Here is a 24,241-nt window from a genome sequence, read left to right on the forward strand (position 1 = left end):
GCAAGCGCTCACAGTCAACGGATCTATTTAGTAGGAGTTCAACGTCGCTTATTGTTGGCCTTGGGGGTAAAAACAAACCCAGGTGTGTGTGGTCATAGTCTAGGGTCCATGTGAATGTGTTTTTTAGAAACAGACGCAAGCCCATATAAGTTAGGCATTTTTGCAGTGATGAATGTATTCTAAGGAAATGCATTTCAACAGAGACAGGCTGTGTGACGTGTGTATATCAGATAAATAGAACCAGGAGTAGAATGATGACATAAAGTGCATTTGAAAAGTATTCAGAACCCTTGACTTTTCCCACATTTTGTTAAGTTACAGCCTTATTCTAAAATTGATTAACTCGTTTTTTCCCTCATCAGTCTACACACAATACCCCATAACGACAAAGCAAAAGCAGGTTTTTATACATTTTTGCAAATGTATAATCAAATAAAAAACAGACATGACATTTACATAAGTATTCAGACCTTTTACTCAGTACTTTGTTGGGTGTGACGCTACAAGCTTGGCGCACCTGTATTTGGGGAGTTTTTCCCATTCTTCTCTGCAGATCCTCTCAAGCTCTGTCAGGTTGGATAGGAAGAGTTGCTGCACAGCTATTTTCAGGTCTCTCCAGAGATATTCGATCGGGTTCAGGTCCGGGCTCTGGCTGGGCCACTCAAGGACACTCAGAGACTTGTCCCGAAGCCACTCCTGCGTTGCTTGGCTGTGTGCTTAGGGTCTTTGTCCTGTTGGACGGTGAACTTTCGCCCCCAGTCTGAGGTCCTGAGCACTCTGGAGCAGGTTTTTATCAATGATCTCTCTGCACTTTGCTCCGTTCATCTTTCCCATCTCCCAGTCCCTGCCACTGAAAAACATCCCCACAGCATGATGCTGCCACCACCATAGGGATTTTTTTATTTTTTATTTTACCTTTATTTAACTAGGCAAGTCAGTTAAGAACAAATTCTTATTTTCAATGACGGCCTAGGAACAGTGGGTTAACTGCCTGTTCAGGGGCAGAACGACAGATTTGTACCTTGTCAGCGTGGGGGTTTGAACTTGAAACCTTCCGGTTACTAGTCCAACGCTCTAACCACTAGGCTACCCTGCCGCCCCAAGGTGCCAGGTTTCCTCCAGACGTGACACTTGGCATTCAGGCCAAAGAGTTCAATCTTGGTTTCATCAGACGTTTCACTAGATGTGCTTTTAACTGAGGAGTGTCTTCCGTCTGGCCACTATAACATAAGGCTTGATTGGTGGAGTGCTGCAGAGATGGTTGTCCATCTGGAGGGTTCTCCCATCTCCACAGAGGAACTCTAGAGCTCTGTCAGAGTGACCATCGGGTTCTTGGTCACCTCCCTGACCAAGGCCCTTCTTCCCTGACTGCTCAGTTTGGCCGGGCGGCCAAATCTAGAAAGAGTCTTGGAGGTTCAAAACTCCTTCCATTTAAGAATGATGGAGGCCACTGTGTTCTTGGGGACCTTCAGTAATGCCACATTTGTTTGGTAACCTTCCCCAGATCTGTGCCTCAACACAATCCTGTCTCGGAGGTCCACGGACAATTCCTTCAACCTCATGGCTTGGTTTTTTGTCTCTGACATGCACTGTCAACTGTGGGACCTTTTATAGACAGGTGTATGCCTTTCCAAATCATGTCCAATCAATTGAATTTACAACAGGTGGACTCCAATCAAGTTGTAGATACATCTCAAAGATGATCAATGGAAACAGGATGCACCTGAGCTGTAACGCAACAAAATGTGGAAAACGTGAAGGGTTCTGAATACTTTCCGAAGGCACTGTACATGGCAGATAGACTTGGTCCAATATTAGTAACAAAGCCGGCCATGAACTTAAACCAGCAGGAAGTTCCAGGAACAGCAGATAATGATTCATAATGTCCTATAACATCGCATGAAATGACGGTGAGATCAGGTGCAACTATTGGTCAGACAGTCATGAGACTGCTAAGACACCCTGAGGAAAAAGTGGCCTGATAACAAACTAGTACCTAGGCATCACTGTTTGATAATAGTCATAGAAATAATAACAGATCGATAATGCTGTGACTGCAACAACATATTCAATTGTAAGTTTGTGTTGAAGGAGAGATGATTCAGTCGGGTTTACACACAGTTGGGTTGATAACCATGCATGGTATTCACTTAGTTGTGTACTAATGCAGAGGTTCTCAAACGTTTCTTGCCCTGGGATCTCCACTCAGGCAAACTGGCGCCCCGGAGACCCCCATCAAATGTTTGCAAAAAAACGAATACCTTGTCTTATCATCAGGTGAATGATGATGGCAAGTAAAAGTCATATTTTTTCACCTCCCCAGTTCTTTGGAAGAGGATAAACTACATATATTAGTATCAACTGTAATATATATAAGTATAGCCTATAAGATAGAAAGGTAAAGGTATTGTATCTTGGTGGCGGAGAAAACATTTTGCTGTTGTAAAGCTAATTTTCTGCAATTTTACACATTTTTCAATCGAGCTGAGAGAATATTTTGCAGATTTAAAGCCAATTCCCTGCAATTCCATGCATTTTGCCATGGTTAATGCTGTGTTCCTCTGCTCAAACATTATAGCTATATCAATGGGCATCTGGCCTGAATGACTGGGAGAATACTTGTTATTTAAAAATGTATATAGTTCAATATCGATTCTGCAAGCTTCCTATCTGGATTTGGTCATTTTAAATGTACACTGAAACTGTTTTTCCATCCCAAACATTACCAGATGGCCCGCCTAAGAATGTTCTATCCAGAAAAAAAAACTGTAATTCGCTCCAATGACTGTAATTTCCTCTATATTAAAGGGATAGTTTGAGATTTTGTCAATTAAGCCATTTATCGACTTCCCCAGTGTTGGATGAACAGGAACAGGCAGCGTTCTAACTGTTCTCTAGACGAGTGAGGTAGTTAGCATTTGCTCATGATACTACCTCTAACTTCATTCATACTGGACATGTAACGATCATCGTCGGAATGAGACCAAAGCGCAGCGTGGAAATGGTTCATATTTAATGTTCACAAAAAACACTCAAACAAACGGATAAAACGAAAATGCACAGTTCTGTCAGGGAAACAACCTAAACAGAAAACGACACCCCACAAAACCCAAATGGAAAATGACAACTTATATATGATCCCCAATCAGAGACAACGATAGACAGCTGCCTCTGATTGGGAACCACACACACACACGGCAAAACAACAAAGAAATAGAAAACGTAGGTTTTCCCACCCGAGTCACACCCTGACCTAACCAAACATAGAGAATAAATAAGGGTCTCTAAGGTCAGGGCGTGACAGGACACAGAGACATAAACATTGTTTCCACAACAGTATTCTGTTGTAGCCAGCGATTTTCATCAAAATACATATTTCTCACATAAAAAAATGATCACGGACCCCCTGCAGTATCCCAGTTTGAAAACCCCTGTATTCATTTGTTTATTTAAGCTCCATACCAACCTCTACCATAATACATCTAGCAACTCTGCCAAGTGTGAAGGTATTGGAAATATTGCAGATATTTGGGTTTCAGGCAATCTGCTAAAACAGAAGCAGTCTTCAGCCCTCTCAGTCCACACGTCTTCTATAGTGGATCTGGTTTTCCTCAGGCTGAGAAAGTAGTGGTATAGTTTTCCTGTCCCTCGTCTTTAATCCCTCAGGCTGAGAGTGGAAGAGTGACTAAAAATGAAAGGCAGAAATGTCCAAGGAAATGTTGAAAGGGATTGACGTATGGAATGATGAAGAAGAGTGGAGAAAAGACACGGACAGGGGACAGAAGCATTAAAGCTGAATCAAAAATTGAGGGAGACAGAGTAGAGACTGAGTCAGTTGTTCCCCTCGGACGATGCCAAAGGAAAAAAAAAAAACAGAGACCAAAGTTTGGTCATAAGCGAGTTTGTAGTCTGAGACACAGATTAGACTGCCTGACCTCCTAGCGTGGTGTCCCACATCTCTCACCCATTTACACCGACACAGGCGATACATGCTAACGCTAACTAAAGTACTGCTGCTGTGTATATAGGCTTAACACAATGCAGAACGCCTGCATGCTATGTTATAGGACCTGATAATACATTTGGCTACTCTAACCCCTTCGAGCATGCTGAGCAAGCACAGCCAACACTGGGTACTAGCGTGCTCCAGTCTGCACAATCACACCAAACCCAACAAAGAGGCTCTATACCTACTATTGGACATATCCTGAGTTCAATTTGTGAGCCTCAAATGTCCTAACGTGGGTTCATACATGTAATTAATCAACTGGGCCACGATGGCTAAATCCTAATAAGTCTACTGTTATACAGATAATGAGCGGTTCTAGCAGGGGCAGAGGTGTTTTTAGGATTTCCACACATGGGAACATTTTTTTTAGTCAAATGCATTTCATGCTATTTGACGTCATTTAGATGACAAGAAGACTTTCGCTTAATATTTTTTAATACCGCACAAATGACCGAAATGAGTGGGTAGTCTGACTGACAAACTGAGATCAATCTGGGACTTGAATTCAAACAAACAATAGCCCAGGCCAATGAATCGACTCACATATTGTACAATATTAGGAGGAAATATATATACAGTATATATATCATAGGCTACAGTAGGCTACTAAATAGAATTTTCAGTGGCACACTGACTCACCTAATGATGAAGATGAGGCCATAGGCTACTCACGGTGATGGCCAATGCGCTCGTCTTGACAATAGCCTATCTCAAGATGAGATACTTTGAAAAACAGTGCTGCTGTTAGCTACAAATTGTGAGTTGTTGAGACATTTTCTTCTTCTATTGGTTCTACAGATAGATTAGTATTATTTTTTCCTGCACATATATTTTGAAATCTGCAAAAGGCAAACCAACAGCCACAACCAACCACAGAAATATAATCCATAGATGGTAGTTCCCATTAAATTCAGGACTGGCATCCATTGCTAGTGTACCCATGAGTTTAACAGTCAAATTACCAGGGCAAGAGGTTACAAAACCCTTCTATGGATTATATTTCTATGGCCACAATGCAACGAGCTGTATATTTGGTGTGCATGCTGCCCAAACTGCTGCCTTCCCGACTGTAGGCAAACCGGTAATTGCCAAAATAAAGGAAACAGTTGAGTAAAGGGGGATACCGTATACAGTGGGGCAAAAAGTATTTAGTCAGCCACCAATTGTGCAAGTTCTCCCACTTAAAAAGATGAGAGAGGCCTGTAATTTTCATCATAGGTACACTTCAACTATGACAGACAAAATGAGAAAAAAATTCCAGAAAATCACTTTTTAGGATTTTTAATTAATTAATTTGCAAATTGCAAATTTACATTTACCTGGCATGGTTTAGGTCCACTTGTAGAATCTATGCCAAGGCGCATTGAAGCTGTTCTGGCAGCTTGTGGTGGCCCACCAACACCCTTTTAAGATGCTTTATGTTAGTGTGTCCTTTATTTTGGCAGATACCTGTATGTGCTTGTGATAAAAACTTAATCCACAGATATTTTTTTTAAACTATTCATCCTCTGTGGCTATATTATGTTCTCAGTTGTATTTTGAACACTGAGAGTGGGCTCCTGTGTTTGGGTAAAAAAAATATAATAACAAAAAAGTGACGTAATATATTTATCTATTTTATTTGGCCTCTTGGGCCCCCTTTGGGCTGGGGCCCAGCCCCGGACTCAATTGACCAGCCACATTTATTTATTATGCAGTTTATTTTTTATTAATCTGTTACCCAATCAAAGCAGGCCCCCCTATTTAACCATTTACCCAGGCCCCTTAAATCAAATCCAATGTATTTATAAAGCCCTTTTTTACATATGCAGATGTCACGAAGTGCTTTCCTCCCCCATCTGACAATTAGCAGAGCGGCAGCAGGTAGCAGCAGCCTGTCTACACTCATTGAGAGCGGGCTCCTGAGTTCTCCTGTGGATGGCGGTTGCAGAAAAAAAAAATATATATACTACATATATTTCCTTTATTATTATTATAAACATTTTAAAAATAGGATTATTATAGATTTTTGTTTGTTTGGTTCCTCATGGCCCCAGGGGCTTCAGCCCCGCTAAGCCCCTGCATTAATCTGGCCCTGGGTTCTAGGATGGAAACTGCAGCGATAGTACTTGAGTGGAATGGATAAACACACCATCTCTCCATAGACATTCATCGAGTTAGTTTGTTTCCCATGTGGCAGATCAGATGAACTGAATATTGTCCTCCCTGAACATTTTTAAGTGACAGCGAGCACGTGTATGAGCAGCATGCACCAGCACTTCACCAAAGGTGTCCAACAGCGTGCTGCAATCGTACAAAAACAACAAAGATTTGTCAGGACCCAGCGGGAGAGCCCAAGCCCAACCATAGAAATAGAATGACTAGAACAGACATTCCCATTCACGTCAATGTTCTGTGATGGGTGAACCAGCAATAGACATATTGAATGTACACACACTGTCTAATTTCTGAGCTCTGAGAATATATTTCCGTTCTAGTATTTATATTTCCATGGGCCCAACCCATATGGGATTTGTCCCCTCATGACCTCCTCCCTCCCTGTGATCCTAAGACACGCTAGTCACCTTGCCTCCAGATGTCTGCCGTTATCGTGTTTGAAGAGAACTTCAAGGACTTTCAGATTCAGACAGATATGTTGTGAATCTCGTTTGCATTCCTTTTCACTTCCTTTGGCTAAAATAAAGTCCAACCAGCAATTTAATAAAAGTGAGACAGGATGTTTTTTTGCGAATAAACACAAATATAACTAAATAAAGGAAACCTCTATTGGGTTTATAGTATGTGCATAAAGACAAAATGATTCACAAAGTGAAGTTGGGCCTATATTTTGTTCCATTGGGCCTATATTTTGTTCCATTGTGCCTACATTTTGCCTGATCTTAAGATAGCCCTATGACTGTGAATATTTGCGCATCCAGTCTCCTCACTCATCACAGCTTCAAGTTAAATTGTAGGCTTTAGCCTCCATGGCCTATCAAGTTGGATCAGGCGGCAGTGAATCCAGACTAAAAATCCACGAAAGGAATGTCTGAAAATGTCACTCCTACTGAGTTGTCTTTGTTTTTATACCGTTAATTGTTATCTTGTAGGCATAAAATCAGAGTGGAAATTACAGGGGGCCCAGGGGGGTCTCAGACCCCTGAATGAGACATGAGTCCCCCTAAATGCAACAAAGGCAAAATAATTGAACCTTTATTCTATTTGTTTAATATGCAATTTGTACTGCTCCAGTTATTCCAAATTAAACGAACACTCCCACCTCTGTGTCATTAAAAGAAAATTCCCCGTGTGGCTGCACTTGTCATCCTGGGACAGTCACGTATCTCAGCCCCTGTTCAGATGTACAAACTTTTCTCTCTACATAATGGTCCTTTTGTCAACAGGACACATCAATTCATTTAGAATGTAAGAGTGCAGACCCAATGGCAATCGCTGAATGGCATTACACTTTCTGGTGTTTTATTCGTCAAACGACGCGAGCGCACAGAGCACGAACCTGAGCAGGTCGTCCTACTTTTTGAAGTGATTTGATTGGCTAAATAAGATGACAACATCATGACTGGTTGGGTTCATGCTAAAACGAAAAGGTAACACATATTTGTACCGTTAAATGACATGTTTTCACTATTATTAAAACACATGAAGTCCCATGAAAAAAAATGGAGACCCCCCAGAATGTCACAGTATAAGTGGCACTCTGCATAACATTCACATCCCGCCTGTGCTTTCAACCTGATCTATTACCTATTCCTATTCATCACTCTCTGTGGTTTTATGAAAGTCATCCATTAATTTCCCGTTCTTCATCTCTCCCACACAACAGACATCATTGAGTTAATCATAGGTTACCGTTCCATACAGGTGATGGAATAGTGAAACTGGTAATTAGTGATAATCCCATCTTTCATCATGCCTGCTATGGGAGCATATGAGCGGAGGAGGTAGAAGTTTCCCCTAACTGCTGTTCCAGGTTCAGATCTTTCAATATATTCCTTATGGCATTCTTTGGGATTTGGGGAATCTGATCGTGTGGTAAGGGGCATCTTCTGCCTACTCCCATAGGAGCATGGGCAAATTTGATGGGCCTTCAGGAGACATTATGGGTAGGATTTGGGATGGGTTAACTGATCCTAGATCTGTCATGGACAACATTTGCAGTCTTATTGTAACACTGTGTACGCTTTATTACTGTCTCAGTGCTGTGTGTGCAGTTGTTACACTATTATTACAATGCTATAGATCATAGATGTGGTACATTGTCTCTCAGGCATTTCTAACTGACAGTGCAATGATTGACCATGTCTGACTGACTCAGTGGTACCTGATTCCCTAAAAGTAGTGCACGTTAGAATAGGGTGCCATTTTGGACATCCATCATGTCTGGCTGACTAAGACTGCAGCTGTTTGTGGTTACTGAGTCAGAACCTGAGTTCCTCCAAGCATCCTGTCTATCTTAATAAGAACGAGCTCTATATGTAGACCAGGCCTGCATTGAGAAAGACTGGAGCAATGCATGAGCACCATTGGATACCGTTGACTTGGACATTGGCTATTGCAGTCATGGCTAACAATGGTTATTCTTGATGGGTTGGGTTATATGCTAAAGTACTCTCTGGGATGGATAGAGAGTTCTGGAATGCCCGAGGAGGACAGATCTAGAATTACCCCAGGCTAGAGACGTCATAACAGGGACCTAATCATTTTGAAGGTACACTATGACACAATATAGAGGGACAAAATGTAGTGTTTATGTTAGTAGTGTCACATCAGTTACAAAGGGTATGGGGCCTGTTGCTCTAGACAGTACCTGCAAAAATAGAGAACAGCTTCCTCTCCAGTCTCCTGTCTCTAACACCACTCAGTACAGATGAAATCCATTACCCTAACACACACACACACACGCGCACACACGCACACACACACACACACACACACACACACACACACACACACACACACACACACACACACACACACACACACACACACACACACACACACACACACACACACAAGCCCCAGTTCCTTAGTATAAAGCAGTTGACTTGAGTTTCCACAACTCCTACTCCCCCAACCCTCCTCACCCCTCCTCTTTTAAACCACAAAATGTGTCATGGCGTTTCCATCTCTTTTTCTACTGAACTGGACACATGTCCTCTCACCCTTTGATGCTACTGCTAAGATATACTTTATTATTCCACGTGAGATGGACATTTGTCTCCCGACACACACACACAGGGGGTTAATTTCATTGCTCAAGGGAACATCAGCGGTTGGTGGCACCTAATATTGATGCCAGCAACCCCCTGGTTACCAGCTCAATCCACGCTACATCCCCCCTTCAGCACTGGGATTCAAACAACCCCCTGGTTACCAGCTCAATCCACGCTACATCCCCCTTCAGCACTGGGATTCAAACAACCCCTGGTTACCAGCTCAATCCGCGCTACATCCCCCTTCAGCACTGGGATTCAAACAACCCCCTGGTTACCAGCTCAATCCACGCTACATCCCCCTTCAGCACTGGGATTCAAACAACCCCCTGGTTACCAGCTCAATCCACGCTACATCCCCCCTTCAGCACTGGGATTCAAACAACCCCCTGGTTACCAGCTCAATCCACGCTACATCCCCCCTTCAGCACTGGGATTCAAACAACCCTCTGGATGCTGGCCGGCTTCTCTAACCCCGAGGCTACCGCTGCCACCTTTTCATTTTTTATTTCTCACTATACTCAATTGAGAAGAGGTCAACCATCATGAAAAACAAAGAAGAACATAGAGTCAATTATACGGACTAGTACAGAAATAAGAGACGACACTAGGCCTATAACACACACTGTAGGTGATATACTCCCACCCCTTCTCCCATAAACCTTAACCAAAGTATCTTTATAGGTATCTTATTATACTAGTTATATAGTTTGTTTTAATTGTGTTTCTAAGTGTCTGCATATCGACAAAATTACTTACCTCTGCTTTTACTTCGTTTTCCGTTGAAACAACTCCAAAGAACAGTCCGCACGCCAGCGTCAGGAGCTGGATCACATTTTCGAGCCGGGGCAACATTCCTCTGTATGTGCGAGTTACCCCAAAAATACTCGATAAAGAGCTTCACAACCGGACAGCTTCTATTGGCTTTCCACGTTTTTATCAATTATAATCCCTAGCGATTACTTTTAAAACAATATTGTACTCTAATCTGTTCTCATGGATACTTTCTTGCCACACTTCAAGTTCTGCACAACAAATATTTTGTGCTACCAACAATCATAACTAAATGTAAAAAAACAAAAGCATCCTACAAGTCTATCCAAAAACTCAAATCCAGATGTTGGGTGGGGGGAAATCGTTGCGATCTCAGTGCTTCATAGTTCCTCTCTCCTTTGTCTCCACAAGTTACTTTCTTTCTCGCTGTGTGACTATTAAGACATCGCTCTCTGACGCGTGGACGAGGTTGGTCAACGCGCTCAGCGGAGAGAGAGAGAGAGAGATATAGAGAGAGAGCGAGAGAGAGCGAGAGATATAGAGAGAGGGAGAGCGCGAGCGAGAGAGCGAGAGCGCGAGATATATATATATATATATATATAGAGAGAGAGAGAGAGCGAGAGAGAAGAACTACAGCAGCGTCGACAGCCGTGCCTTTACCTCATTGATGTAGGCGTCACATCTGGAAGAAGGAGTAACTTCCTCTCTCAATTCAATTTCAATTCAATAAGGGCTTTATTGGCATGGGAAACATATGTTTACATTGCCAAAGCAAGTGAAATAGATAATAAACCAAAGTTAAATAAACAATACAAAATTAACAGTAAACATCAGCCTTGCAAAAGTTCCAAAAATAATAAAGACTTTTCAAATATCATATTATGTATACATACAGTGTTATAATGATAGTTAAAGTAGTTAAAGTATAACATGGAAAATAAATAAACATAAATATAGGTTGTATTTTCAGTGGTGTTTGTTCTTCACTGGTTGCCCTTTTCTTGTTGAAACAGGTCACACATCTTGCTGCTGTGATGGCACACTGTGGTATTTCACCCAATAGATATGGGAGTTAATCAAAATTGGACTTGTGGGTCTGTGGAAATCTGTCTCTGATATGGTCATTTGGCAGGAGGTCAGGAAGTGCAGCTCAGTTTCCACCTCATTTTGTGGTCAGTGTGCACATAGCCTGTCTTCTCTTGAGAGCCAGGTCTGCCTTCGGCAGCCTTTCTCAATAGCAAGGCTATGCTCACTGAGTCTGTACATAGTCAAAGATTTGCTTAATTTTGGGTCAGTCACAGTGGTCAGGTATTCTGCCACGGTGTACTCTCTATTTAGGGCCAAATAGCATTCTAGTTTGCTCTGTTTTTTGGTAAGTTCTTTCTAATGTGTAATTATCTTTGAGTTTTCTCATGATTTGGTTGGGTCTAATTGTGTTGCTGTCCTGGGGCTCTGTGGGGTCTGTTTGTGTTTATGAACAGAGCCCCATGACCAGCGTTCTTAGGGGGCTCTTCTCCAGGTTTATTTCTCTGTAGGAGGTGGCTTTGTTATGGAAGGTTTGGGAATTGCTTCCTTTTAGGTGGTTGAAGAATTTAATAATAATTAGCGGGTTTCTGCCTAATTCTGCTCTGCATGTATTATTTGCTGTTTTACGTTGTACACAGAGGATGTTTTTGCAGAATTCTGTATGCAGTCTCAATTTGGTGTTTGTCCCATTTTGTGAATTCTTGGTTGGTGAGCGGACCCCAGACCTCACAACCATAAAGGGCAATGAGTTCCTTAAATAACTGATTCAAGTATTTTTTGCCAGATCCTAATTGTTATGTGAAATTGTATGTTCCTTTTGATGGCATAGAAAGGCCCTTCTCTCTTAGATCATTCACAGCTTTGTGGAAGTTACCTGTGGCGCTGATGTTTAGGCCGAGGTATGTATAATATTTTGTGTGCTCTAGGGCAACAGTGTCTAGATGGAATTTGTATTTGTGGTCCTGGCAACTGGACCTTTTTTGGTTTTGTCTTACTGAGATTTACTGTCAGGTCCCAGGTCTGAAAAAATCTGTGCAGAAGTTCCAGGTGCTGCTGTAGGTCCTCCTTGGTTGGGGACAGAAGCACCAGATCATAAGCAAACTGTAGACATTTGACTTCAGATTCTATTAGGGTGAGGCTGGGTGCTGCAGACTGTTCTAGTGCCCTCACCAATTCGTTGATGTATATGTTGAAGAGGGTGGGGCTTAAGCTGCATCCCTGTCTCACCCCCCGGTCTGTGGAAAGAAATGTGGTTTTTTTAACCATTTTGACCACACACTTGTTTGTGTACATGGATTTTATGATGTCATATGTATATCCCCCAACACCACTTTCCATCAATTTGTATAGCAGGCCCTCATGCCAAAATGAGTCGAAAGCTTATTTGAAATCAACAAGGTATGAGAAGACTTTGCCTTTGATTTGGTTTGTTTGTTTGTCAATTAGGGTCTGCAGGGTGAATACATGGTCTGTTGTACGGTAATTTGGTAAAAAGCCAATTTGACATTTGCTCAGTACATTGTTTTCACTGAGGAATGTACGAGTCTGCTGTTAATGATAATGCAGAGGATTTTCACAAGGTTGCTGTTGACGCATATCCCACGGTAGTTATTGGGGTCAAATTTGTCTCCACTTTTGTGGATTGGGGTGATCAGTCCTTGGTTCCAAATATTGGGGAAGATGCCAGAGCTGCGGTTGATGTTAAAGAGTTCAACATCATAAAAAATAAAAAAAATTGAGTGAGAGAATTGAGATAAAGAGAGAGAGGAAGTTCCTCCCTCTTCCAGATGTGATGCCTATTTCAGTGAGGTAAAGAAACAGCTGTAGACTCTGCGGCTGTATAAATATAAACATTCATTAATCATCATAAATGAAAACAATAGCCCAGGATAATGTAAACTGTCAAAAAGAACGACAAGAAGTTAGGCAGACAATTCACTATTAATTTAATTTCCATCCCCGTTGTCTCAGCCCCTTGCCAAAATGCATCAACAATGAATGCAGCATGTTACCTTTCTGATTATACAACCACTAATGTTAATGCAAAGAATGTTACATTGTATCAGATGCAATGCCGACAGCTATAATAAAAGACCCCTAAGATTTGATCATATCATTAGCCTACTCTATTCTGACACCTGGTGGTGAAACATTATCACATTAATTCACACCATTAAACTCCATAAAAAAGACATTGTGAATAGAGGGACCAAGTAACAAACAATGATGGTTAATTATAAATCAGAGAAAAATACCCGTGACAATGATTTGTTTGTTTGGAGTTTGAGGCGCTGCTGTGACAGCCCAAGCCCCTCGCACCGCCCCCGCTCTTGCCTGGACAGCCGCTAGTGATAAACGCCGTAAGAAATAATAGCGCCATCTGCTGGCAGTAGCGTTACATCCTCTCATGTCACTCAACTAAAACAATACGGAAGTTGCACAGAACTCTGCCTGTCAACAAGAAAGACGACAGAAAGGGTAAGGTCGCTAATTTAGTTGTTACAGGCATTTATATACATCATGTATCGCTGTTTGTAATGTATATGTTCACCAGGGTGTTTGTAGGTATATTTGAATGCTTTTTATCGCGTGGCACGTTCAGGAAACGTTACAAGGAAGAAGTTAGTTAAGTTAGCATTAGCATGCTAGCCGCATAACACAGACAGGACGAGAGAGCGAAGCAGCTGCTTCTTTACCCTTCCTTCCTCTTCAAGGAAGTTTGCGGGGCGAGGATCCAGGAGGCCTAGATACGTCTGGTGTGAATTAGTTCAGCTCACCTGGAGTTAAAATGGCATAGAAAAGCATGTTTGTGGTTAGGATAATGATTTTTGTGGTTAGGATAATGATTTTTGTGGTTAGGATAAGGATTGGCTTGCTGGTAAGTCATCGCTACAACATAACGTCATTAGCTAGCGAGGCAGGACATTGCTGTGTATGTGTTCTCGATACAAATAGATCGGCATAACCTCAACAGTGCTTAGCTAGCTAAACCGAACTACCGTAAATGCCTTGCTGTCATATCTAAAGGCTAAGGCGAGTACATTCTGTATGTTGTTTGAAAGTAATTCCCCCCAGCTCCTGTGACAATGTAGCCTGGTCCCAGATCACTCTTATGGTCTTTTTTTTGTGTGTGAGGAGGAGGGGAGGGGGGGGGGGATAGGCCATAGGAGTTGACATCACAAACAGATCTGGGACCACGCTAGTTAAAATTACCGTTTATGTTGAATAGGTTTTATCTTTTTATTTTCTTAGATTGTCTTCCTGAAAGACAAGTCAGCGACGATGGGGTCATTCTGCAAGGAGGACTGAGGGATCTGACCTAGATGTTTTTCTATTCTACTTTTCTTTCTCTTTCATGAGCACCTGTATTTCAGAGGAGCACTATCATCAGAATGACTGCCTCTTTCAACCTTTGTGTCCTTAACGTTTTGTTTGTAACTGGTGAGTTTTATTATGAATGTGTGTGTGTCTGTTTGAAGATGTCAAGACATCATGGTACTTTAGGGCATACAACTATTAAAGTGTGTAGCTAGTTTCAACTGTCAACTGCACCACATACAAATACCAGTCAGATCTTTAGTAAGGCCCTGTTCAGACCTGCATAACTCAGTTTTTCCTGTTGATTCACAGCCTACAGCAGCCTGGAGCTGGCCTCCAGTACTGGTAAGATAACTACCCCCCCAACTCTTACAAATGCCTCTATTCATTTTATCAAAGGGACCTGTCTGTCTCTCACCCGTCTCATACTACTTCACAGGTATGTCTGATCAACAAAGTAGGTGTGGCAGTCTAAACAGTAATTGTAAGAATCAGTTGTGGCACCACCCGTTCTGTCACATTTTTGTGACGCTCAAATAATATTGAAATGCTTTTTGTCTTGTTGATACTACTGGGATTCCTCTAGACAGGGCATATACCAATATTATGAGTTGGCAAACTCAAGGTTATGAAGAGAAGGTCCTGCTAATATTCCCTTTGAATAAGTGCAAACACTGTTGGAAGTGCACTACAGCTCCATTATTTTTTAGCTGTGCCTGATGTGGTTTTGGTTTGGTGTGCATGTTGTGGGATAGTGCATGGTGTCTCAACAGTTTCAGCACCAAGCCATTGCATTTATCAGGGTCATATTTAGTAGGGCACACCGCAGCAAGAAGTTTTGAAACAGAAAGCTAAAATCAGAATTCTTATTGGACAAGTTTAGGTAACACCTGCCTATTTCACTCCTGTTTTCTCCCTAATGAATACAACCCAGGAGTCTAAAGTATTGCACTGTCCTTCTCTCTTCCAGCTCATTGTGGACAATCTCCCCAAGTCCTGGAAGCCCCGAGGGGAGAGATCAGAAGCTCCGTCCACCACAGCTGGTCCTACCGCCCACGGCCGTTCAACTGTAGTTGGATTATCAAGGCACACGTAGGAGAGCCCGTTATCCTCAGGTAATGTCTGCCCACTCACTCTTATCCCCCAACGGGCTTATTCGGTGGGGCAGGGTGCAACGTTTGTCCCTAAACTACCTCCAGTCTTTAACCCTCTTGGCACTTGGTTAGATCTGAAGGGATTGGGTAGGTGTTAGAAATAGGATGGAAATTCCATCAAGACTCTCAGTGGACAAGATGACACGACTAATATGTTGTTTAATGATACTTATCCAATACTTTCAGATTGACAGTTCCTCGGGGGCAGGGAGTAGAGGCTGTGACTGGGCCTCAGAAAGGTCACATCATGAGAAGAACATGGCTTCATAGCCAAATCATTTGGTTTTTGATCGTTTGCTCACTGCTTGTTTGTATCTCTTTTCACCCGTCGTTCTTTTAGTTTCTCCCAGTTTTCTACACGCTGTAAGAAGGAATGGGTCTCGGTGACATCATCAACTGGCAAGCCCATTACCTTTTGTGGTTCCGACCTGCCAAAGCCCATGGAGTTGATGGGGGGGAACATTACAGTGACGCACCACTTCCTGCCACACTTATTCCCCGTCTCTGCGTTCTGCCTGGGCTACGTCAGAGGTATGGTGGCAGGATTTTATGTCACTTGTTAATCATGAGGAAGGACATAGTAAACTAGTTTTAACCATATTTGAGGACCAGGAATTACAATATAGCTAAAAGGGATATAAACTCTCCTCCCTCTCCCACCATTTCCCCTTGTTCATCTCTCTTGGTCTCTCTCCCACTCTGCTCTTTCACTCTCTCTCTCTCTCTCTCTCTAGACTCTGGTGAATGTCCGGTGGTGGACTTTGAGTGTTTGGGTGGGCGCTGCCTGCCCCTGTCCTGGCGCTGTAATGGCCAGACAGAGTGTCTGGGTGAAGGGATGGGGCTGGGAACAGACGAGCAGGAATGTGATGGAGAGATCGAGATCCTGGATCCTGAGGACGACAAAGTAGTGGTAACCACTACCACACCAGAGTCCTACATAGAGAGAGAGAGGGAGGGGGAGACAGGAAGAGAGAAGAGCGGGGGGAGGAATTGGGAAACGGCACCGGTTGAGGTGGAGAAAGAGGAGAAGGAAGTAGAGGAGGATGGGGACTACACCAAGGTAAAGGAGCCAGATAATCCTATGGAGGACTACTGGGAGTTCCTGCCTCGTCAACTCCCCAGCCCCCAGCCTCACAGAGCCCACCCCAGTCCCGGTGTGACCCAGGCCCCCATCGAGTGGCCGTGTGGCGGCCTCCTCCAAACCTTCTATGGAACGTTCGCCCCTCCTTCCATCAAGGGCCCCCCTCTGTTCTGTGTGTGGACCCTGGACCCCCAGGACTCCAGGCCTCTGAAGCTGGACCTGCAGCTGCTGGAACTGGGGCCTGGAGACACGGTCACTATCACCAACAGACAGCAGGGCACCGGGGAACTGATCAAAACTGTAAGTGTTAGTCGATCTGGGTATGTGTTTAATAGAAGTTTCCCCTAACAGACTGATACAGGGTCATATCTTTTTGTATTCCCCTAGGATTGGGAGTAGGGTTGTCTGATCCTAGATCTGTGGTTAAAACCAACTTCTACCTCTGGAATTTGTCATCTGTCACGATACTGTCCAGTTCTGTTACCCAAGTTAATTTACTCAATCTAATCACCTTGTCCCTTTTCCTCTCTGACAGATCACCAGCGAGTCCAGCTACAAGGCCATCCAGGTTGAGTCCCGGACCGGCCTTCTCTCCCTGACCTATCACACGCTTCCCGGCTCGGAGGGGCTGGGCTTCAACGCCACCTACCGTGTCGGGGGCTACTGCCCCCCCTGGGAGGGTAAATGTGGGGGTGCCGCGGGGGGCTGCTACACCCAGGAACAGAAGTGTGACGGGCGCTGGGACTGTCCTGAGACGGGGCACGATGAGGCGGGATGCAGGGGGTGTCCCAGGGACCAGTTTGCTTGCGGAGGGGTGGGGCAGCGGGCGGTGCTGGCGGGTCATAACTTCATCGGGCGTCCGGTGTGCTTCCCTGCCAAGGAGAGGTGTAACTACCAGCTGTACTGTGCTGACGGGAGCGACGAAAAAGACTGTACCATATGTCAACCTGGGACCTTCCACTGCGACAGCAACAGGTAGGGAATAGGGCTGTGTGTGCACCCATTACTGTATGATATTTAGTTTGATATGTGTGTGTGCACACATTACTGTATGATATTTAGTTTGATATGTGTGTGTGCACCCATTACTGTATGATATGTGTGTGTGCACCAATTACTGTATGATATTTAGTTTGATATGTGTGTGTGCACCCATTACTGTATGATATTTAGTTTGATATGTGTGTGTGCACCCATTACTGTATGATATTTAGTTTGATGTGTGTTTTGGGGTGTTTGTGAGAAATCACCATCCTGACGGTGTGTGTCTCTTCCCCAGGTGTGTGTTTGAGAGCTGGAGTTGTGACGGCCAGGTGGACTGTAAGGACGGGACAGACGAGATGAACTGCACCATGACCCTGCCTCGAAAGGTCATCACCGCGGCAACTGTGGGCAGCCTGGTCTGTGGGCTGCTGCTGGTCATCGCTATGGGCTGCACCTGCAAGCTCTACTCACTGCGGACCCGAGAATACAGGTACCCCTTATTCACCTCACACCTCAGCTTTACGCCTGTTGATGCTTCACCAAAATACACACAAACATCACCACAAATTATCTTGATCTGTGTCCAGAATACAAAGAAATATCTCTGTCCAAACCAATGTTTATTGTGTTTGACCTGACCCCCATGTATGTGTTGAGATGTTTTTACCTTGTTTCTCTCCTGCAGTATGTTTGCGCCAATCAGCCGCCAGGAGGCGGAGCTAATCCAGCAGCAGGCCCCTCCCTCTTATGGTCAATTGATCGCCCAGGGCATCATCCCTCCAGTGGAGGACTTCCCCACAGAGAACCCCAATGAGGTGAGTGCACAGGTCTAGAATCAGCTAACCCTCTCCCAATCCTCATCCTAACCATTAATGGGGAAAATGGGTGTCCTTCCTTTACAAGGGAATCCTCCACTAACTTACAGTCGATTTGAAAGGTCCTCAGTACATCCCTATGTCCTCTGACTGTTCACCACTAGCCTTGTTTATCCTACTACCTACCAGCTTCACTGAATCACTCCATTATTATCAGGCTGTAGTATGGCGGCAGCATGCACTACTACATAAATACTGTTCTTAGATCAGGGGCAACCTCATCCTAATCTTAACGGGAGAGGAGAGACCCACTCAGATCCTATCAATGCTCCTTCATAATATGAATAGCCTATTCACATATTCAAATTGGATTTGTATTGGATTTAGAAATGAAATTACTTCACTCCATTGGTTGCTTTACTATACTAGTGCATCCCGTTAACCTACAGTAGATTGGAACTCATCTGGCTCTTCAATAGACTCGCCTTGTATCTCCTACTTACCAGAAGCACTCAGAAAGTTCAGTCAGACCCTCCTGAATGACTCCATTATACTCAGGCTGAATCAGGCTGTAGTATGGCAGCAGCAGGAGGGTGTAATCTCATAGATTTGAGTTACACTGGGGCCTGTAGGAGTACACTGGGGCCTGTAGGAGTTACACTGGGGCCTGTAGGATCAGTCTAGCCTTCTAGATCAAAATTAATAGTATTATACGTCCAGGGGGGACCTGATCCTAGAGCTGTGTGACAGCAATAGCAGGAGCGTGATCTGATAGATTGAGTTACACCAGACAACACAATGAAGCCCCTCACTACACCATAGTTTGATTAACTGCTGCAGACAGCTGAAGGAGGGAAAGAGGGTTAGCTAAAACAATATGCTCTCTGTGTTCAGTGTTGTAGCTTTGTTTAATGGTCCCATCAAAGAGTGATCTAATTCAAATAATAAAGTCATTATCATTTCATGATGGTAAGTCATTTTATTAGTATAGCACTCTTTAAATACAACTGAAATCTCAAGGTGGTTATCTTTTTTTCTTGTGCTCTTTCTTCTCTACTTATCTTTTTCTCTCTCTCTCCTCTCTCGCTCTATCAGTCTTCCTCTCTTTCTCTGAGAGGTTTTCTCCAGCTTCTCAGACAGGATACTTCTAACTCTCCACGACGCCGACGCCGTCCCCGATTCATCCGCCGGGCTGTCCGTCGCATGCGGAGATGGGGCCTAATCCCCAGATCTGCCTCCAGGCCCTCCCAGCCATCCAGCTCTGCCCCCCAGCTGACAGAGGCCCCCTCCACTGGTGTGGATCCCAGTCAATCAACTCCCGCCACCACCTCATTGGCTGTGGAAGCCGTCAATCTGCCATTGCCACAGAAACTAGGCTTGCTCCCACAGACAGTGCAGTACCAGCCACCACCACCCCCCCACTTCCTTCCTCCATCCACTCTACTCCCTCCACCCATTGTCTCTACTCCAGCCACCCCCCAGAGCCCTCCAGTGGCTGTCCCCCCACCCCCAGCAGCCCCTCCCTAGCCTCTCTCTTCCACTCTTTGGGGCGCACTCTCTCGCGCTTCCGCTCCTCCCCTTCCTCCTCCTCCCCCACCAACTCACTGCCCCTCTCCACATCCCCCTCTTTCTCTTCCTCCTCTTTGGAGGACGAGGTGCTACTTATCCCCCTCTCCGAGGACACAACCCCAGAGGACGACGTGCCCCTGCTTACACTCGACCCCTGACTTGATCCAACACCCCTTCCCTAAATGATGACTCAAGCACAGGAGCACTGCAATGCTCCCTCTCTCTCTCTCTCTCTCTCTCTGTGTTGGTCTGGTGCCTTGGAATTGCATTTGAACTAACTAAAGGAATCTAATATTCAATGCTTTTATGTTATTGAGTGTGGAAACTCCTAGAGAAAGTGTGTGTATTTGTGTGTGTGTGTAGTGTATTTGTGTGTTGGATTTGCACTTATCCAGATATAGTCTGAAAGAGGTGAAATTTGCACAGAAAATCTCCCCCTCATGATCTAATTTAAGCAATGAGGCACCTCTGGAGTTTGTGGTATATGGCTAATATACCACGGCTAAGGGCTGTTCTTCTGCAGGACGCAACACGAAGTGCCTGGATCCAGCCCTTAGCCGAGGTATATTGGCCATATACCACAAACCCCAGAGGTTCATTATTGCTATTATAAACTGGTTACCAACGTAAATACAGCAGTAGAAATAAATGTTTTGTCATACACGTGGTATACAGTCTGATACACCATGGCTTTCAGCCAATCAGCAATCAGGGCTCAAAACCACCCGGTTTATAATATATAATTTACTGTCAAGTGAATGATTGGTTTTAGCACGTGAAAGAGTTAATGTCTTTGGGTGACAGCATATGTGTGAATGCGTCATGTAAGGGTGAGCATATGGGGGCCAGTGTAAGGATATGGAGATGTCCTGTGTAGACACTATCCCATGTATAGTTCTCATCTCCCATCTAAGTGCCTTTTCAGAAGTTTGCTACAGTTGATGAATTTGAATGATGACACACATACTGTACACACTGTCCCAAATATGTGGACAAAAAGGAACACCCACCTTCTCACGCACAGACTGTGTTTTATATTGCTTTCATAATGGATAAATTGCATGTCAATTCTGCAAGCTGGCAATAATTTTTGGGGACCCTCCTGGTTAGTGTACTTATGGCATAACTGACGTGTATAGTTTCGTATGCACTTGCAAGTGTGATGTATGAATGTTTTATAATGTAGTTCTCTAGTAGACAAATTGTGTCTCGGCTCACAAGACAATCTCTCTTGGTGCCTGAGGTTGGGTTAGACCTGTGAAGTGCACAACCGCACACAGAAAGATGAGGCCCCCCAGGGCCCACGGTCACAACAACCCCGACTTAAATTCTCAGCCCTTTGTGAATGGAATCCACTCTACCACGCTTTCACGCAGTGAACATATAGCAAATTAAGAGACTTTTTAGTCTGCCATTTTTACATCGTATCTTTTATTAGTTTTTCCGCTTTTATCCTCCAGAAATGTACTTAAAAAAATCTTAAATTGTTGTTCTGTTTGCCTGGGTTGTACTGAATGTATTCAATTAAACATAGTGGTTGGAGGATGATATGTTTAAAACTTGCAATGTAGTGACAAGGTTGGAGAGAGAGATTTTACTAGGGTCTATTTCACTGTACATAGCAAAGATGTGGACAAATCCACAGAGATTAAACAATTTGCACTTTTCCTTGGACTCTAGCTTTTATTGTGTTTAAGAAAGAGAGCGAGAGATGTGTGAAAGAAATAAAAAGGCAATCTTAGGAAAAGCAGAGAAGAGGTGGCATTTTTCGATGAGGTCATCAGCGCCATTGTTCTCTGTCTCCTGGGAATGTATCAAAGACATGTGACATCCATTTCTCCAGAAGACCCCTGGGGTGCCATGACAATTCAAGTGGATTAAATACCTGGGTGTCAAAGGAAGAGGGACAGACCAGTGCAAAGGAATGGTTGTGACCTTTGAAGAACTAGAAGAAGAGTGAAGGGAGTCGGGGGGGGGTTTGACGGCATCGGCGCGAGGTTGAGGCAACTATGTGCATTAGTGACCATTAGTGACCAAGTGGACTGTGAAAATGCAGTAGTTGGCCAGAGATATGGATTTCTCTCCAAAATCACTGAATGACTCCATTATCATCAGGCAACTCTTAACGGGAGAGGAGAGGACCACTCATAGACCCTGTCAATGCTCCTTATTTTTCCCCCCAATTCATTTAGGATTCTCTTGGAGCCTGTCATATATCTACAGATGATGTCAAGGGAGGCTGCAGAGGGGAGGACGGCTCACAATAATGGCCAGAACGGAGCAAATGGAATGGCATCAAACACGGAAACCATGTGGAAACCACGTGGAAACCATGTGGAAACCATGTGTTTGATGTATTTGATACCATGCCACCTATTCCACTCCAACCATTACCACAAGCCCGCCTCCCCAATTAAGGTGCCACCAACCTCCTGTGGCTGATGTCATACTGACATCACTCCTATAGAGCCCATCTCTTTCATCTCTCCCCCAGATGTGACTCCTGTGGAAGGGCTATGATAATGGCTTCACCCCTCTCCCTCAGCAGGCCATGGGTGTGGATGATGGTGGTGGTGAGCATATGGCTCCCTGGTGCTCTAGAGAAATGTATCTTTGATGAGGTTCAGCAGTCAGTCACAGTGGTCACCACACCCACTGGTCAACATGGACATCACCCTAAAATCACTGGGCCACAAACTCACAAGTTCAGAGGATACAGATGAATCTAGAAGTCAGACACACCTTCACCTCAACAACCTCCACCCCAGAGACACAACAGAAAGCTCAGAGAGCTGGCTCCACCCACACACCCTGCACAGCCAATCAGGATCCACACCTGGGTTCAGTGGGAGAGCCCTGCCCTGTCTCACGTGGAGAGAGAGACACTGTTGCCCTAGAGCACACAAAAAACTATACATACCTTGGCCTAAACATCAGCACCACAGGTAACTTCCACAAAGCTGTGAACGATCTGAGAGACAAGGCAAGAAGGGCATTCTATGCCATCAAAAGAAACATAAATTTCAACATACCAATTAGGATTTCCCTCAGATTACACAGATCCACAAAGAATTCGAAAACAAATCCAATTTTGAAAAACTCCCATATCTACTGGGTGAAATTCCAGTGTGCCATCACAGCAGCAAGATTTGTGACCTGTTGCCACGAGAAAAGGGCAACCAGTGAAGAACAAACACCATTGTAAATACACCCATATTTATGCTTATTTATTTTATCTTGTGTCCTTTAACCATTTGTACATTGTTAAAACACTGTATATATATATAATATGACATTTGTAATGTCTTTACTGTCTTGAAACTTCTGTATGTGTAATGTTTACTGTTAATTTTTGTTGTTTTTCACTTTATAAATTCACTTTGTATGTTGTCTACCTCACTTGCTTTGGCAATGTTAACACATGTTTCCCATGCCAATAAAGCCCTTGAATTGAATTGAATTGAGAGAGAGAGAGACTGGAGCTAGCAGTCAGGGAGGCTGTTGGCATCGTGTCCAGCTTACTGTCAGGTTAACAAGACACAAGTGTTTTTGTTGTTGTTTAGTTACTGTTGATTGACTGTATGATCGTATTATGTGTATGATTGGTTTTGTTAATGAATGTTAGTGTTATTTTGTGTCATTGCATGTTAGTGAGCGTGTTGATATGTGTTAATGGTGGTGATAATTTCTAAAATATCTGTTCCTACAGTGAACAGAGTCCCTGGTCGTCTGTTGCTCAGCAGAGACATCAACAAGTACTGTGAATTCATCTGGAGGAACGCCAGCGCTGCCAACAGGCCTGACTTATATAAAGTCTTGTCTAAGAATTCTGTACTGCATATCTTCTTATCTACTACTATAGCGTACCACAGTATGAGTCATAATACCTATAAATCCTAGCGGTCAAACAAGGAAATGGTTCCAATAGTTTTTCCACCATACATTTTTGAAACACTTAAAATAAGGGCTGTGTTGCGTTTAGGCTTACCCTGGTGTGACGTTTTGATAACTGTGTAAATCTCTTTAGGACAAGGTGACATTTAAATCCCCCCCAAATTAAATGCGAATTAGCTGCTAATGTGGCTATCATACAGAACTACAAATGCCCGTCTCAAGCTTCAAGTCACTCCAGGGCCATGATGATCTGGACGAGACTGCTGAATCGAGGCAAAGGTAAGAATCTCTTGATTAACTATCTAATGTTAGCTAAATTTAGTCATGAATAAGTTGGCTACATTTCTTTAAATTGACAATTGACAAAATACCTGTTTAGCAAAGGTGTCAGCTAAAGGTGATGT

General features: G+C 43.7%; 2 protein-coding genes across 3 annotated transcripts in view; one reads left to right on the top strand and one right to left on the bottom strand.

The window, feature by feature from the left end:
- Window positions 1–10,475, bottom strand: part of LOC112235598 (matrix metalloproteinase-14) — a 23,049-nt gene extending 12,574 nt beyond the window's left edge. Inside the window, exon 1 of the mRNA XM_024404061.2 lies at window positions 9,982–10,475. Within this exon, the coding sequence (XP_024259829.1) occupies window positions 9,982–10,077 (96 nt within the window). The 5' untranslated portion in view covers window positions 10,078–10,475. The remainder of the gene's footprint in view (window positions 1–9,981) is intronic.
- Window positions 10,476–13,411: 2,936 nt separating this feature from the next.
- Window positions 13,412–21,610, top strand: lrp10 (low density lipoprotein receptor-related protein 10). Of its 2 annotated transcripts, none has more exons than XM_024404062.2 (10): window positions 13,412–13,500; window positions 14,275–14,463; window positions 14,653–14,685; window positions 15,311–15,455; window positions 15,835–16,025; window positions 16,229–16,875; window positions 17,111–17,550; window positions 17,855–18,049; window positions 18,245–18,374; window positions 19,470–21,610. In XM_024404062.2, the coding sequence occupies exons 2-10, from the start codon at window positions 14,415–14,417 to the stop codon at window positions 19,899–19,901; spliced, it is 2,262 nt and encodes a 753-aa protein (XP_024259830.2). In that variant the 5' UTR covers window positions 13,412–13,500; window positions 14,275–14,414; the 3' UTR covers window positions 19,902–21,610. The 2 variants fall into 2 exon arrangements, with proteins under 2 accessions (XP_024259830.2, XP_024259831.2); XM_024404063.2 differs by lacking the exon at window positions 13,412–13,500 and adding an exon at window positions 13,523–13,900.
- Window positions 21,611–24,241: the final 2,631 nt, after the last annotated feature.

Source organism: Oncorhynchus tshawytscha, linkage group LG10, assembly GCF_018296145.1.
Source record: "Oncorhynchus tshawytscha isolate Ot180627B linkage group LG10, Otsh_v2.0, whole genome shotgun sequence".
NCBI classification, from domain to species: domain Eukaryota; kingdom Metazoa; phylum Chordata; class Actinopteri; order Salmoniformes; family Salmonidae; genus Oncorhynchus; species Oncorhynchus tshawytscha.

What these genes read in the sequence shown, in the direction of transcription:
- lrp10 (XM_024404062.2), top strand. Translation starts at nt 14,415, where the DNA reads ATGACTGCCTCTTTCAACCTTTGTGTCCTTAACGTTTTGTTTGTAACT. An exon ending in CTGCCTGGGCTACGTCAGAG is followed by an intron (nt 16,026 to 16,228) that starts GTATGGTGGCAG and finishes CTCTCTCTCTAG; the next exon opens with ACTCTGGTGAATGTCCGGTG. An exon ending in CCACAGAGAACCCCAATGAG is followed by an intron (nt 18,375 to 19,469) that starts GTGAGTGCACAG and finishes TCGCTCTATCAG; the next exon opens with TCTTCCTCTCTTTCTCTGAG.